This window comes from Alexandromys fortis, unplaced genomic scaffold (genome assembly GCF_014885135.2).
Source record: "Alexandromys fortis isolate MF-2015 unplaced genomic scaffold, M_Fortis_MF-2015_v1.1 scaffold_54, whole genome shotgun sequence".
NCBI classification, from domain to species: Eukaryota; Metazoa; Chordata; class Mammalia; order Rodentia; family Cricetidae; genus Alexandromys; species Alexandromys fortis.
The window spans coordinates 3,393,242-3,408,041 of NW_026067958.1; the positions used below are offsets into that span (position 1 = coordinate 3,393,242).

The 14,800-nt window shown below is 43.2% G+C and overlaps 1 protein-coding gene across 1 annotated transcript in view; it reads right to left on the reverse strand.

Annotated features, from left to right (window-relative positions):
* CUNH10orf67 (chromosome unknown C10orf67 homolog) overlaps positions 1-14,800 on the reverse strand; it is a 76,467-nt gene that overhangs the window by 32,749 nt on the left and 28,918 nt on the right. The window contains exons 6-8 of the mRNA XM_050152698.1: positions 11,537-11,684; positions 10,414-10,472; positions 5,762-5,827 (exon numbers count right to left, since the gene is read on the reverse strand). Coding sequence (XP_050008655.1) covers positions 5,762-5,827; positions 10,414-10,472; positions 11,537-11,684 — 273 coding nt within the window. The remainder of the gene's footprint in view (positions 1-5,761; positions 5,828-10,413; positions 10,473-11,536; positions 11,685-14,800) is intronic.

Genomic DNA, 14,800 nt, shown 5'->3' on the forward strand with positions numbered 1-14,800 from the left:
CCAAGGCCAGCTGGCCTGGGTCTGAAAAAGCCTGGGTTAAAACAGGTCTCACTGAACATAGCAGACAATGAGGACTACTGAGAACTCAAGAACAATGGCAATGGGTTTTTGATCCTACAGCACGTATTGGCTTTGTGGGAGCCTAGGCAGTTTGGATGCTCACCTTACAAGACCTGGATGGAGGAGGGTGGTCCTTGGACTTCCCACAGGGGAGAGAACCCTGATTGCTCTTTGGGCTGATGAGTGAGGGGGACTTGATTGGGGGAGGGGGAGGGAGAGGGGAGGCGGAGGTGGGGAAGAGACAGAAATCTTTAATAAATTAAAAAAATGCTGTTTGTAAAATTGGGAGGCTGTGGATGTCAACACTATGGCGATGTCAGTACTATACATCAGCAGAGTTATTTTCGAAAATTACTTAGCAAATAAGGAATTTTTTTTTAGTCATCTGATTATTTTTATTGATTGCAGCCAATATTCTCTGGAGTTACACATTCAAGTCCAATATATGAGTAAAGATTCTATCCCCGTCAGAATCTAAGCTTTCATGGATTCTTCAGTGTATATAAAAGGTCCACATTATGTGGGATGGCTCATAATCCATAAACTGAGGAGTTGAACATGTGAGAGAAGGTATTCATGGAATTTTTAAAATTACAATAGGTAGACTCATACAAAGGGCATGGCACCAGGACACATGCACAGAAAGGTTCAGGATAAGGAGGGTCATCAAGTGGAAACCATCACAATGTCTCTTCACTGCAGGAAACATGGCATCCGCTGTTATGAGAATCTTTCTGGAATAAGCACTCTATGAGAGCAGTGAGAGCGGTGGAGAAGAGACCTCAAGGTGGACTGAAGCCAGGACAGCTCCCGAAAGGCCTGGGGGTCCGGGCCAGTTTGCATTCTCATTTTATGATCTAAAACTACAGGTGAGGAGAGCGAACAAGCGAGGTCTTACAGGAAAGTTTATGTGGCAGGCAGTAGGTTGTTAAGGGCAACAATCCATTGTTTCAGGTATTTCTCTAGGTCATGCTGTTCTAGGTCGCAAATGAAGTCATGTTTGGCAAACAGGCAGTACAATCAGCACTTTAAGTCTCTAAATAAATCAATAAGTGAGTATCTAGGAATCAGTCCTTTCTACTTTATTCTACTTCAGAATAATTTGCAGGGTGGTGTAACAACACGGATGAGCCTCACTCACAATACAAGGCAATGGTTGCAAAATGCAAAAAAAAAAGCACACAGAGCTTTTTAATGATAGGATAAAAGCTATTAATGTAATAACTGGACATGATCAGATCAAAGGGGAAAACTGTATGATTATCTGAATAGATGTGTGCAAAGTATCTGAGAATAGCCTCTGGTCTGCTTCATTGAACATGCACCCATTCTTAGGGGAAAAGAAGCCTCTTCAGGCAGGAGTTAACCCTGTAACAAATATCATACTTGATGATGAAGCACAAAAAAACTCTCTAAAATCAGAACCAGTCAAAACTGATCTGCCATGACACATTATTCTTAGTTACTTGAAGAATTTGGCCAGAGCAATAGAGCAAAGAAATCCAAGCATAGGATTATCATTCAAAAATTAAGCTAATGTCCCAATAGGAGCTGTCTGGCCATGGATGTTTCTCAGAAGAGCTGTCGTTACAGACAGATGCCTGGCAGAGCTGCAAGGGACTCACTTCAGGTCTGCTGAACATCTTACCTATGAGAGGTAGGATGGAAAGAGTAAAAGCAGATGCTAGGCCACAAATGCATCTTCTCATAGTTGTGTGTTATGGCCCTGCACTTCCTTAAAGAGAGAGATGGCTTCTACACACTTCCATGTGATAGTAGTTATGACTAGAATGTAAAATCTCCTCCACAGGCTTGTGCATTTGAACCCTGGGTCCCCAGCTGTTGGCTCTGTTTTGAGAGGTTGTAGAAACTTAACAGTGGTTCTCGACTTCCTAATGTTGTGACCCTTTATTGAAGGATTCCTCAAGTTGTGGTGACCCCCACCCCACTACAGCTACAGAATTATTTCATTGCTACTTCATAACTGTAATTTTGCTACAGTTATGGGTCCTAATGTAAATAGCCAATATGAGACCTCTGCGGGGGTTGTGAGTTGAGAACCACTGCCTGACAGGTTGTGGCACTACTGAAGGAAGCAGAGGAGACAAGAGGCTGGGGTTGAGTGTTCTCTTCTGTCATTCCCCATCCCAATTCCTTGAGACAAGGTCTCTTACTGAACCTAGAACTTTCCGATTCTGAGCACACTCATGGCTCTGCCACCCGCGCCCAGCACTGGAGTTAGTTACTGGCACACATGGAAACACCTGGCATACAGGAGCTCATGCTTGCACAGCAAGTGTTTTTGCATGCTGAGCCACCTCTCTAGCCCCACATCTGGAACTTTCCGCCTGAGCCTAACATTAGTAGCACAGTCCATTGAGAAAATATTTAATGTAGCTGGGTGTGGCTGGATGACTGCAATCCTTTGGCTTGGGAGACTGAAACAGGGGGATCAGCAGGTTCCTACCTCAAGAACACAATAAAGAACAATGAAAAGAGTAGAGAGGGGGTTACTAAGGTGACATTCTGACAGCAGTGTGCCAAGGAAAGGTTATTAGAGGATAAATGAATTGGAAAGGAAGAAGATCAAAAGAATAAAAGAGCAAAGACATCTCCTTTACAACTGGCTAGGTATATTTCCAACTTACTATTAAGTAGTATAGCAGCTATCAAACTGTGGTCCGAGAATCCTCAGAATCCCTAAAGCCATTTTGGGTTCTGTAAATCATAAATTATTTTCATAACCATAAGGCATTAATTCCCTTAGGTCTTTCAGAGCTGTCATGAGTAGCCAGTGGAGGTTCTCAGAGGCTATGTGAACAACCACTAACAAAGGGAGTTCTTCCTCTCACCAGTTTTGCCCTCTGCCCTTGGGACTGCATAAGAAGATGGTACAGGCTGAACAGGGCTTCCAGCTGTCCAGCACTGCAGGGGACACACTGGACTGACCAGTGGGTAGTGAGACTATGAGAGAAGATCTCCTCTGACAGCCTGTGCCCAGTCACACCACCACTGCTCATTCAGCATCAGCCTTCCCAGAATTTGGGGATCAGTGAGGTTTCGCTCAGACCACTGGAAACATCAGTTTCCCATCTGGTTGGCCAGACACTGACACACATAACAGGACCAGACTGACTTGCAGCATGTACTTAAAGGAAGTTGGACATCTGGAGCCCAATTCCAGAAGCTCATGGGCCCAGAAGTCTGTTAGTACTGTCCCCAGAATGACACTAGAGTCCAAACTGTACTGTCTGTCTTGACTCTAGGCAGCACCAAGAAAGCAGAGAGAGATGAGGCATATGGGTATCAGGTCAAGGAAGAGGCTCAACCAAGCTTCTCTTCTGATGGGAACTCACTCCTTTGCACACTTCAAGACAAATGGGAAACATTCGCTTAAGGACCATGGGAAGATGCAGAACTCTTTCCTGTGCTTCTCCAAGTCCCTCCTAGGGATACAATTTCTCCACATGCTATTGCATGGATATGCCCCCCCCCCCCCCCCGGCAAAAGACTTGTGTGTTAAAGGCTAAATCTGTAGAAAATGAACCCAACCATGGAGAAGCGATTGGGTCATGAGTACTCTGACCTAATCAATGAATGTGTATACTACTAAGGGATTAATAAGTGGCCGGCATTATTAGGAAGTAGTTGAACATCAAGGTGACACTTTAGCTGGAGGAAATATGAAGCAAGTTCTTAGGGACTCTATCTTGTCCTGGGTCCCTCTGCTTGGCCTCGTCCTGATACCTCAAGCGCTGCCATTTCTGGCCCCAGATATTCTACTTATCATAGGTTTAGGGACAATGATCCCAGTGAGTCACAGTCTGGAACATTGGGAACAGTGGCCCAAATGACTCTTTCCTCCTTTGATTTCTCAAATGTTTGTCTCATGACAATTCTAACATGCCATGTATGATTGCCTACCTATGCTTATTGGGTTGTTTTTTTAAAATATATATTGACTTCTTACATGAGACTTTCAACAGGCCAGAAAGTATTCTGAGAAACAGTAACAGAAAACCAAAGAACAGGAGACTGTCAGTGAGAAAATAGCTGTTTATAAAATAATGGCCAGTTGTGCTTTCTTCTGCTCCCTCCAACATACTCCTCCCCTCTGGTTTATGGACAAACAGCATAGCATGAAACAACAGTGCCAACATCCCCCAAGTCACCTCTTTCTCATGCAGCACCAATGCCCTGGGGAGGTGGAGGGAAGCAAGTTCCCCATGACGGCCTTCTTCTGGAGGACAGGTTTAAGCTCACGCCCCTACTAAAAACCGGAACCCCCCAAACTAGTTCTAAGCATACTAAAAACTCTAACTAATGTTCTGGTTTTTTTTTGTTTTGTTTTGTTTTGTTTTGTTTTGTTTTGTTTTGTTTTCTGAGGCAGACGCTTGCAGCTTGGCAACACGATTGGGGCTCAACAAACTCCTAAACAACAAAATAAAACGGGATTGGTTCCCCTGTGGGTGAGACAATAGCACCCGTTGAACACAACGTACAGTCTTTAAAAAAGCAAAGGGCATGGGGGGTACTCCCAGGACAGGCGCGAATTCACTGCTGGAGTGCTGCCTTCTTCTCTGTGGCTGCTGACAAGCTCACAGAGTCACATTTACTTCCCCCAGTAAAAACACCCCCTTTAATCACTACGTGTGTGTTTAACTCTTTTGGAGGCAGAGGCTGGACTTCCGCTGGAAGAGCAGAGGAAGGCAGGCTGTGAGAATACCAGAAATTCACCAAGTGTACTCAATAGAGGGCAGCTTTTTATATTCAGGTATTTGAAAGTAAAGGACCAAATAAGGCAATTGCTAACGTGTGGTGTTTGTGAATAGTGGGTCTTAATTTTCCCCCCTCGCCTGCATTTCCAAGTTGGTTTCATAGAAGGCTTCATTGTAATCCAGGACCATTGTTTTGCATTAATTTCTATGACAAGGAACCCAAAACACAGGGTGCCCGGGAGTAACAAAACAGAGTTGGGGAGACAGTCACAACTTGGCACAAGTGTGACAAGCTGTGAAAAAGGCAATGTTTCAGGATCCGAAGTGGTGTGGCTTTCCTGGAGCAACCTTGTCTCCTGCAGACAGAATCATATTCTTTCCAGGCACATTGGAGACCCAAGTCAAGCTGTGTTTTATTTTTTATTATAATAAACACAGTTCACTGTAACAAAGACATAGTGGTGGTGATCAGCTGACAGCCAGACCAGCACCAGGAGCTGGTGAGGGCCCTGGGGGTGGGGAGGGAACTGATAAAAGGCCAGCCGTCTGGAAAGTTCTCTTTAAAGAACTTGAAAAGGCAGTGTTGTCTTATGAGACTACCACAGAATGCCAAACTATCTAGCTGGGCTCCTTTCTTGTCAGTCACTGCAATTTGTAACTGAAAATGGCAAATCCTTCAAAATCCTGGCCTCTCAGCTTCCGCTCTGCTTTCAGATTTCCAGAATAAAATGAAAGTAGTTTGTACACTGTTGTAAGTGGGCAGACTGCTTCTAACTCAGAGTTTACCTCCAGTTTATCACAGCATCATTCAGATGTCCCCCACACGCCTGCTTAGAAGTCTCTACAATTATATGTACACTGAGGAGTTTGGTGAAGTAGAAACAAACAGTTCACAGCAAAGTTACAGAAGCAGCTGCTAAAACATTCAGGTTAAATTAAAGTCTCGAATTCAGATTCCTTACAGGGAATATAAATCATCTTACCATATCTTGAATGGCTAATTTTTCACAATCCAACTCATATCTCAATCTGTCTCTACTGTCCATTAACTGTAAGAGAGAAAAATATGGAATTTTGATTAAAGATAAGAATACAACACCTAAAATGCTTTCCTCAGGAGAACGTGGTAAAAACACATTTTAATAAGGGAGAATAATGGATCACAATGTGACCAAAGAGAAAATTAATTTCCTACAGATGATTATGCTTTGATTATATAAAAAAATATCCAAAACAATGCCAATGTACTTAGAACTTTCCTTGCCACCCTCAAATATGACCTCACCATGCAGCCCAGTGAGTCAGCCTAGTTCCTGTAACAACTTTGCTTAACTTTCCATATGTTACATTCTCTTGCTTCAGATTTTTGTGCTATATTTATTTGCATATCAAATTATATCCATATTGACTGAAAATTCCCCTTAAAACCACACATTTTATCTCCGTCCCTATGCAGTTTTTTCTTGTTTTGGGGTTTTTTTTTGTAGTTTAATCCCTGTTTTTATTGGTAAAATTCAAATCTTAATTTAGACCTTTGCTCAGCTCAATCAATTAATTGTAATTACTAATCTGATAAACTTCTCGAGTCACAGTCAAGACTATATTGTCTACTGTTTATTTAAGCTGCCCATCACCCTGGCTCAGACCCCCCTCCTCTTCCTATTCATCTTTTTTGTTTGTTTTGTTTTGTTTTTCAAGACAGGGTTTCTCTGTAGCTTTGGTGCCTGCCTCCTGGAACTAGCTCTGTAAACCAGGCTGGCCTTGAACTCACAGAGATCCGCCTGCCTCTTCCTCTACGCTGTTGTAGAGTGTTGGGATTAAAGGCGTGCGCCACCACTGCCCGGTTTTATTCACCTAAATGAAACACAAGTCTGAGCCTAGCACAGTGCCCAGGTTTCTCCAAGGACTCAGAAGGCATCCAACCCCTTGGCATGAGTGACCCTTTCCATTTCCACTGTGTCTGATCTTTGCCATCCTCCCTCTCATGTACCTCCCCGCCCCAGCTAGTGAAACCACACACCTTGCCCTTTAAAAGATGGCTTCTGATGGCACTTAGGATTCCCTTCTGGACTCTCACTTTCTTTCTGCCTAGCTCTGTCTGGCTTCTGGGAGGCAGTTCAGCCAGCTTCGATCTTACCCAAGCTGGGCACACCTCCTACAGCTTCCCCAGCTTACTGAGCATCACACTCCTACTGTGCCCTCTGCCTCCTGGTCTGCCACCTACTAGAGTAGCGGTTTCAAAACGGGACTGTGAGGTGGCAGCAGATGGAAAACAGGCTTAGAGTCTCTTTTGTTAGATCCCTGGAATTAAAGCACAAGTGCTACTGAATTCTATACTGCAGGGCTGTGATCCCGGACCGAAGGTGAGAGTCACACCCGCTTTCAACTTATTACAGCTACCGATTAAAGAAGGGGACCTGTGTCTTAGCTGATACTTGAGTTTGTTTTTTCCCATTCGTTCTTGTTCTGCCTGCCTCTTCCCCAAGCTCCCTCTAGTTTCCCTCTTTGTGCTCTACAACAGATTCTCACTGTGTCGTCTCAACAGGTCCCTCATACAGCCATGTCACATGTCAGAAAGTCCCGGATACACTTCCCACCACTCAGCAACACTCACACTTGGACACCAGCTTCTATGCCCTCTTATCTTCTGAGCAGCCCTTCCAAGAGGACCAGGAGAAGAAAGAGCATGGGAATGTCTGGGAAGATTTTCTAGAATCCTCCAGATGAAGCCAGATTCTCTTCTCCATGTGTTACCCTGCTCTGTGATCTTGGTCTGTGACTTCACAGCAGGCACAGTGTGTGTGTGTGTGTGTGTGTGTGTATGTGTGTGTTTATGTATGTATGTACATACATACATATCCACACATTTCAACTTTTCTGACAGTAGTGCAGTGTGCATTCAAATCCACCTAATAAACACCACTGAACTAATTTACTGAAGAGTATTAGGAACAAACTTCAAAGATCTGTTCTTTCTTGTTCAACAAGGTCTGACCTGCTTCCAGATGGCAAACCACTTCCTCACACAGTATTATCTCTACAACATACATTGTAAGCCTGGGAGAAAGAAGAGGGGGTGCAAGAACTAGTCCACAGGGCAAGTCAGAAATAAAACAGGAACCTAGGGGTTTAGATTCTTTCTTCTCAATAAGTGAGTCTATATTTTGCATCTGTATTAAGTTCCAGTAATTTGAAGGAAAAGCAAGAGAAAAACAGGACTTTCCGAGGATGAGTGTGTTGTGGCCTTTCATTTGTATTTTTAATAAATAAAGCTTGCCTGAGGATCAGAAAAGTAAAACAGTCACACTGCCCACCCTTACAGACCAGGCAGCAATGACAGATATCTTTAATCCCAGTAGCCACACTAGTTTGCCATAGAAACCAGGTGGTAGTGGTGCATGCCCTTTATCCCAGAACTAGAGAGGACTATAAGATGGGAGGAGACAGCTCTTAGACTCATTCTCATTTCTGAGGTTTCCTGGAGGCAAGATCACCATTTTCCGACTGAGGTTGAGATAAGAGGCAGTGGCTGGTTGCTTTGCTTTTCTGGTCTTCAGGTTGTACCGCAATATCTGTCTCTGAGCTTTTATTATTTGTTTTTTGTTTTGTTTTGTTTTTGTTTTTTTGAGACAGAGTTTCTCTGTGGCTTTAGGTTCTGTCCTGGAACTAGCTCTTGTAGGTCATGCTGGCCTCGAGCTCACAGAGATTGGCCTGCCTCTGCCTCCTGAGTGCTGGGATTAAAGGAGTGCGCCACCACCGCCTGACTCAGAGCTTTTATTAATAGTGCTTCATCAATGAGCTGAAAGAGATCAGCTATACTACAGCGGATTATAGTGAAATGTCCAAAAACCCTTTTATAGGGAGTTGCATATCAGATACATGTGATTTCTAACAGTAGCAAAATTACAGTTATGAAGTAACAATAAGAATAATTTTATGGTTAGTGTCACCACAACATGAAGAACTGTATTAAAGGGTCACAGCAAATATCAATAAATATTAGAATTATAAGGGAAATATCTCAAATTTTATATAAAAAATTAAAAACACATGTATATATCTTTTTTAATTATAGGGAAAATTGGAGAGCTAAATTCTTATCTATGTAGATTTCAGAAAACTTACAAATAAGAAGGCAGATTCATTACCTAAATTATTGAAAACATGAAGGTTTTTTCCATTCATTGAAACAAGCACTGGGTTAAAATTGTTCAAAATGAATCTCCTCAGTTGCATTGGTCATGTTGCAAATGTCCAGCGGTCACGTGTGGTTGGGAGAAAGAGAGCCCTGGGCAGCACAAACCTAGAAGCTGGGGCAGCCTGCGACTGAGCGGGGTCAGTTCACACTGGGCATGGTTTGCGTCCTTGACCACTTACAGGGGACATTTTTGGCTTTAACCGCATATTGTTTCCCACACAGAGTGGACACCTCCATAATTCATTCTCCCCAGAGGTGGAGAAGGATGAGTGGTCTGGGAGATTTTAATCAACAGTGCACTTCCTCACAGGTCGGGTAAAAGCAGAATCTGGATATTTTATTTTTACAAGAACAGAACCAATCCTGAGACTGGGACCGTCTCCCCACAGACGCCATTCCTCCTCTGTAACAGGAGGGCTTGCATGCAGCTGAAGGAGACCAGGTGACGCCTGAGAAAATGATATGACTTCATGGAAACCCGCCTAGCGGAGAAAATCGCGGCCTGACTCCGACCTATCAGTGTTAACTACCGTTCTTGGAACTAGTTTTATCTAAACCCCAGGAACATCCTACACTGCATAATCAGACCCCAAACTACTTGGGTCTGTGTGGTCATGATGCTTTTGAGATGTGACTTGTGTAATTGAAGAGCAAAGGTTGTGTGTGTGTGTGTATGTGTGTGTACGCGCGCACGCGCGCATGTATGTATGTATTCTTTTTCATTATTTTTTAAATATTTATATGTATATGTATGGTTGTGTTTCTTGCACATATGTCTATGTACCAAGTACATGCCCTGTCCATAGAGGATCAGATCCCATGAAACGGCGTTATAACTGGTTGGTTGGGTTCTGGAAACAGAACCCAGGTCTCTGGAAGAGCAGCCATACCCTTAACCCCTGAGCCTTCTCTCCAGCCCCAAGATCCATACTTTCAATTTAACTTAAAATTGATAGTTGGCTGGGTTACTGGAAAATACATACATTTCTTGGAATAACTTGGGGGTGTGGGTCTGCCTTTCCATCTGTATCTGTAAATTTTATAAACTCCAAATGCTTCTTCATTCTAAGTGTCCCTTAGACACTTAGATTCTTGGCACGGGGATTCTTGGTTTCATGATACCGATATTGGTCCAGCAGAATAAGCCAATTCATTCTCACTCAAAAAAAGATGTGGCAATGTAGTCTCACTCTTAGTGATTGATGCTCTCAAGCATCAATCCAATACTCCAATGAGTTTCCAGTCAGAATTTTTATTTATTGTTAGCCCCTTTATTCCAGATCCTAAGGAAATACATCGTTAAAATGACACAATGGGGAAATGTTTAAGTCAACTTTCTCTACATTTGAGGATACCCTGGACATGATGTCATTTCACCGATGGTGCTGATATTTCAATTTAAAAGGAGTCATTTATCAATGTAAAAGATGTTCGTACCTTTTGAATAGTTCGCTGATCCTGGTCTGCAATCTCTTTCAGACATATAATTTCATCCTCTGTAAACAAAAGGAGAGAGAGGCCGACCATGAAATTACACACGTATGCCCCTGTATTCAAAGCGCCTGCTTTGGGGCAGGCCGCGGAGGCACAGGGAGGCACGGGCAGGCGTAGTGTTCAGGAGTCCCTAGCAGGACTGTGACCTTCACAAATGCCCTTGACATTCACAGCCTTCTCCCTGCTGTTAGGTTGGCCAGTCGGATCGGGAGTAAGAAGTAAGTGTGGCTGAGGGCGGGATGCTTTTCGTCAGTATAGCAGTGGGCATTCTTTGCTGTTAGTTCCAGCCAATACAAAGTGCTTTAGCACTTTATGATTTGCCAAGAAAGACCACAACCTGAGAAAGCATCATCACACCACATCAGAAGAGAAACGGCGTCACAGTGGCACGACGGCATCCTGTACCACAGGACACCGTAATACGACTCATCTCGCCAGTGCTCACACCGTGTTCTTAGTCTTTGCCCTGCTTTCACACTGTAGATTACCAGAACATCATACCAAAAAACCCCACAAATATAATGGCTACAGTCAATTTTTAAAGGCCCTTTACAGCAGTGTGCTTCTGGTGACAAAAATGTAATTTTTATTGATGCTTATTGTCTAAACAAAAGGGAATCTAAAGTGCCGAAGGAAAAATTTGCACTTATAATTTGGATCAAAAATTGAGTGTGAGTCCTGGCACTTTGTTCTGAGGGGCTGAGCTTGCTTCTCCACAGTACACCCCAACATGTTCCCTTATGTGTGCTACAGTGAAGGAAAATGAGCGCGTGTCTCTTTACAGCGCCTGTAAGCGAAGCAGAGCAAACTGATTAGCACTTGTTTTTTTCCTGCTAAGGCTAATGTGTATTTCTGTTTGTTTTGTCTTTTTTGAAACAAACACTCTGAGTTCCTTCACACAGATGCGTCCTATGCTCCGAGCAAGGGAAGCTATCTTAGGGAAAACCAAGACAGCTCTCACACTGCTGTCTTCTAGGTGTAAGTAACTAAACACACGTCTGAGGAAAAGCCAAACACGACAGTTTGTGACGGGTCGTGTTCTCCGTGGAGGCGCCGGAAGGGTTACCTAGTATTGAGTTTTCCTTCAGGCTCATCTGCGCTTCCTCCTCCAGCATGGCAATCACCTGCAGCAGCCGCTCGTTCTCCGTCTTGCATTCCATAAGTTCTTTTTCTGCGGTCAGCCTGGAAGAGCTGGCCTCTTTGCCTAGACTGTCCTGCAACGACGGGGAATTCCATATTTCTACGCAGGGAAGCAAGGGTTTAAATATGCAACTCCAGGACAATGCGGATACAGAGCCTCTATCATATCATTTTCTGAATTCTATTACACACTTATAATATGAATAGCAAAAAGGAAGGGGACTAAATAGAAGGGGCTGGAAGAAAGGGCTCAGCACATTCTGTACAAAGACCCCAGCACATGGGGACATTTTATTGACAGGAATTATGCACATCATACTGTTTGTGTGCCCTCAGCATTCAGGTCAATTCATTATGGAGGCTGTGTCCGGGGAGGCAGCTGGGGCCCCTCCACTCACACTTCCCTCTCAGGATCTGAAGTGTTATGCCCTGTAACTAGGCAGGCTGGGGAGACCATGGATGGGCAGCGCCAGGGGGTGGCAGAGTGCAAGACTAAGGAGGGGGGCTTGTTGCTTTGTGGCACTTCCCAGTGTCAGCGCTGCCAGTGTCACGAGGAGCCCATCACATGTCAAAGGGGTGACGTGTGCAGGCTGGGAGCCGCATGGAGCCCATCAGGCGCCCAGATATCCACACAGTTGGTTTTCTTCTGGGTGGAGGAGCCACCCAGAGGCAATTCATATTCTGAACATTAACGTGGCTTTGCATGCCTGTCACAGGGGCTGTGCAGGCAGTTAACGCTATTGAAGACTAGGGTTTAAATCTCTATGCAAAGTGATTACCTTGTAAGAAGGTTTCAGGATAACTTACAACAAAAGACTTTAAAGTTATAGTTTTAGCAAAGCAAACTCATTTACATTTTTATTATGTGTGTCTTTTGTTTAAATCGTGCCATGTCCGTTATGACAGAGGCTTTTTCCTATGCAATGGAAGTTGATTTGGGGAGGCTACCCTTTTTTTTTTCTTCTTCCTCTTGTCTGTTTCAAAGCTTTTGAAAACATCTGAATATACTCGCCTATGGTTGTCTACGTTTTATGGACACACTTTAAAAAATTAAGATGTCATGGATCATGGAGGCTGGTGCAGAATTTTATACTCCATCACGGATCATGCAATTTAAAAATAACGGTTGCATTATTATGCTAAATAGGAAAACAATTCTACATGTCTTGCTTTGAAATTCCCATGGACTTGAAAATACTTTTGAGCTTCAAAGTAATTTTAGCTGAATTATGAGTCGTTCCTTTTACAGTAATGCCATGATTGTAGATAAATACGAATAAATAGACACTCAAAAACAAAGTGAGTTTTCCAATGCACCAATTTTCTTCTAGGACTGTACTCTGACTTAGCTTTAGAGAAACCAGAAAGTAAATTATTAAAATGTTTCTCCCTGTGATCATAATTTTTTAAAAGAAAAACAAGCATTGAAATATTTTATAGTACATTAACAAACCCCTTTAAATTAGTGACTTACTAATAGAATTATAATCTTATACATTGGACTTAATAGCATTTGAATATGCTGTTGAGTTTTATTAGCTTGGGTATACAAATTACAAATTTTTGAGCTTTTGAATCTTTACTCTATTTAGGTTATCCCAGCATAATAATCACTAATTTTATTTATTGTCTTTGGAACAGGCTAGTATTCTATAGCCCAGCCTGGCTATCCCAGTGAGATTATTTAGTTACTTACATACTGATTTATGTGTATGAGTATTTTGCCTGCATGTGTGTCTGTGCCATGTGTTTACCTGGTGCTATTGGAGGTCAGGAGAGGATGGTGGATCCCTGAAACTGGAGTTACAGACAGTTGTGAGCTGCCATATGGGTGCTGGGCATTGAACGCAGTCCTCAGGGAGAGTAACCAGTGCTCTTAACCACTGAGGCATCCCTTAAGTCCTTGCTCTTGAATTCTTCACCCTTCTAACTAGACGGCCATAGTGCTCAGATCCTAACATGCAGAACTAAAGGAGTACTAACTGGTCTAATGAACAGTTAAGAAACAGCATGGTTTTCTCAAAAAAATAAAGGGAGGCTCAGTATTTCTACGTCTCACATCGTTAAAGTTAAGACAATTACAGAATGTGTTGTTTATGGTCTAAAGGAATACATATATATATGCTGTATATATTGAACAATACCAGCTTGAATCTGTTTCAGCATGTATTTGACATGACACCTAGCAATTCAAGTCCATCCATAGAGGGTTACATGGATGCCTGTTATTGTCCATAACCTAAGAACTATTTGAGCAAATCAGATGAAGATTAAAGTAAGAGCAGCTTCCAGCTAATATGTTTTCTGAGCCTCTGTGTGGGAAAGCAAGACCCAAGGAAAACCCACTAAAGTGAGGCACTCTTCCTCTGTCCATCTGCAGCCCTGGTTCTCCAGAGGTGAGTCTTTAGCTCTGTCCCCACCATCTGTCAGCTGCAGGAACTGCAAGTAATTAACTATTCAGACACCCAGGGAAAGGAGGACACTTCATTAGCAAAGGGAACAAAGCCTTAGTCCTGGCTGCTGCCTTCCTCTCTCACACTCAAGTGGCAAGTTTTGTGGTGATGTTCCTTCTGCCATCTGCCCCACATTGCTAGCTCTGGCTTGCTTAAACCACGAATTTCCTTAAGAATAAACTGCATTCATAAAACAAGGTTGAGGAAGCCGCAGATCATTAAAGGAAAGTTAGCTGGTCACTTGTAGGTTCAGTATTAGCCAAGATCGCGTCATCCACAATCATCCTGGAGTTTTACATTCATGAAGGTACTTTCCCTTCTCTTGTTTTTCTTTCATTTTATGAAAATGAGGCCTTTAATTGGTGGGATAAATGCAGTTTCTCTTGTGAATATGCATAAGGTTCACAGTATGTCTGATTGCAGGTCTCAGAACTCCAAGCTGATTCTGGAAAGAAGTGCTTTCCAAAGCAGGACCATGCAGAACGTTCCTTCTCTTGATGTGCTCTTGCCCGAGTGTCTAGGCATCATGTGTGAACATGCTGGAGACCTCCTATGCTGGTCTGTATCTGAGCAATCTCTGCAGGTGATGCATATGAGCCAGGGTCTGAGAAGTTCCTGTCTCAGAGCTCTCTGTGTGCCTTGCCAGCAGTTCTCTTCTGTGACATTAGCATCTCAGTTCTGCAGACTCCATGGATGGCACTCGGACATCTCAATCTGTGGACGGCGGGAGTGGAGGG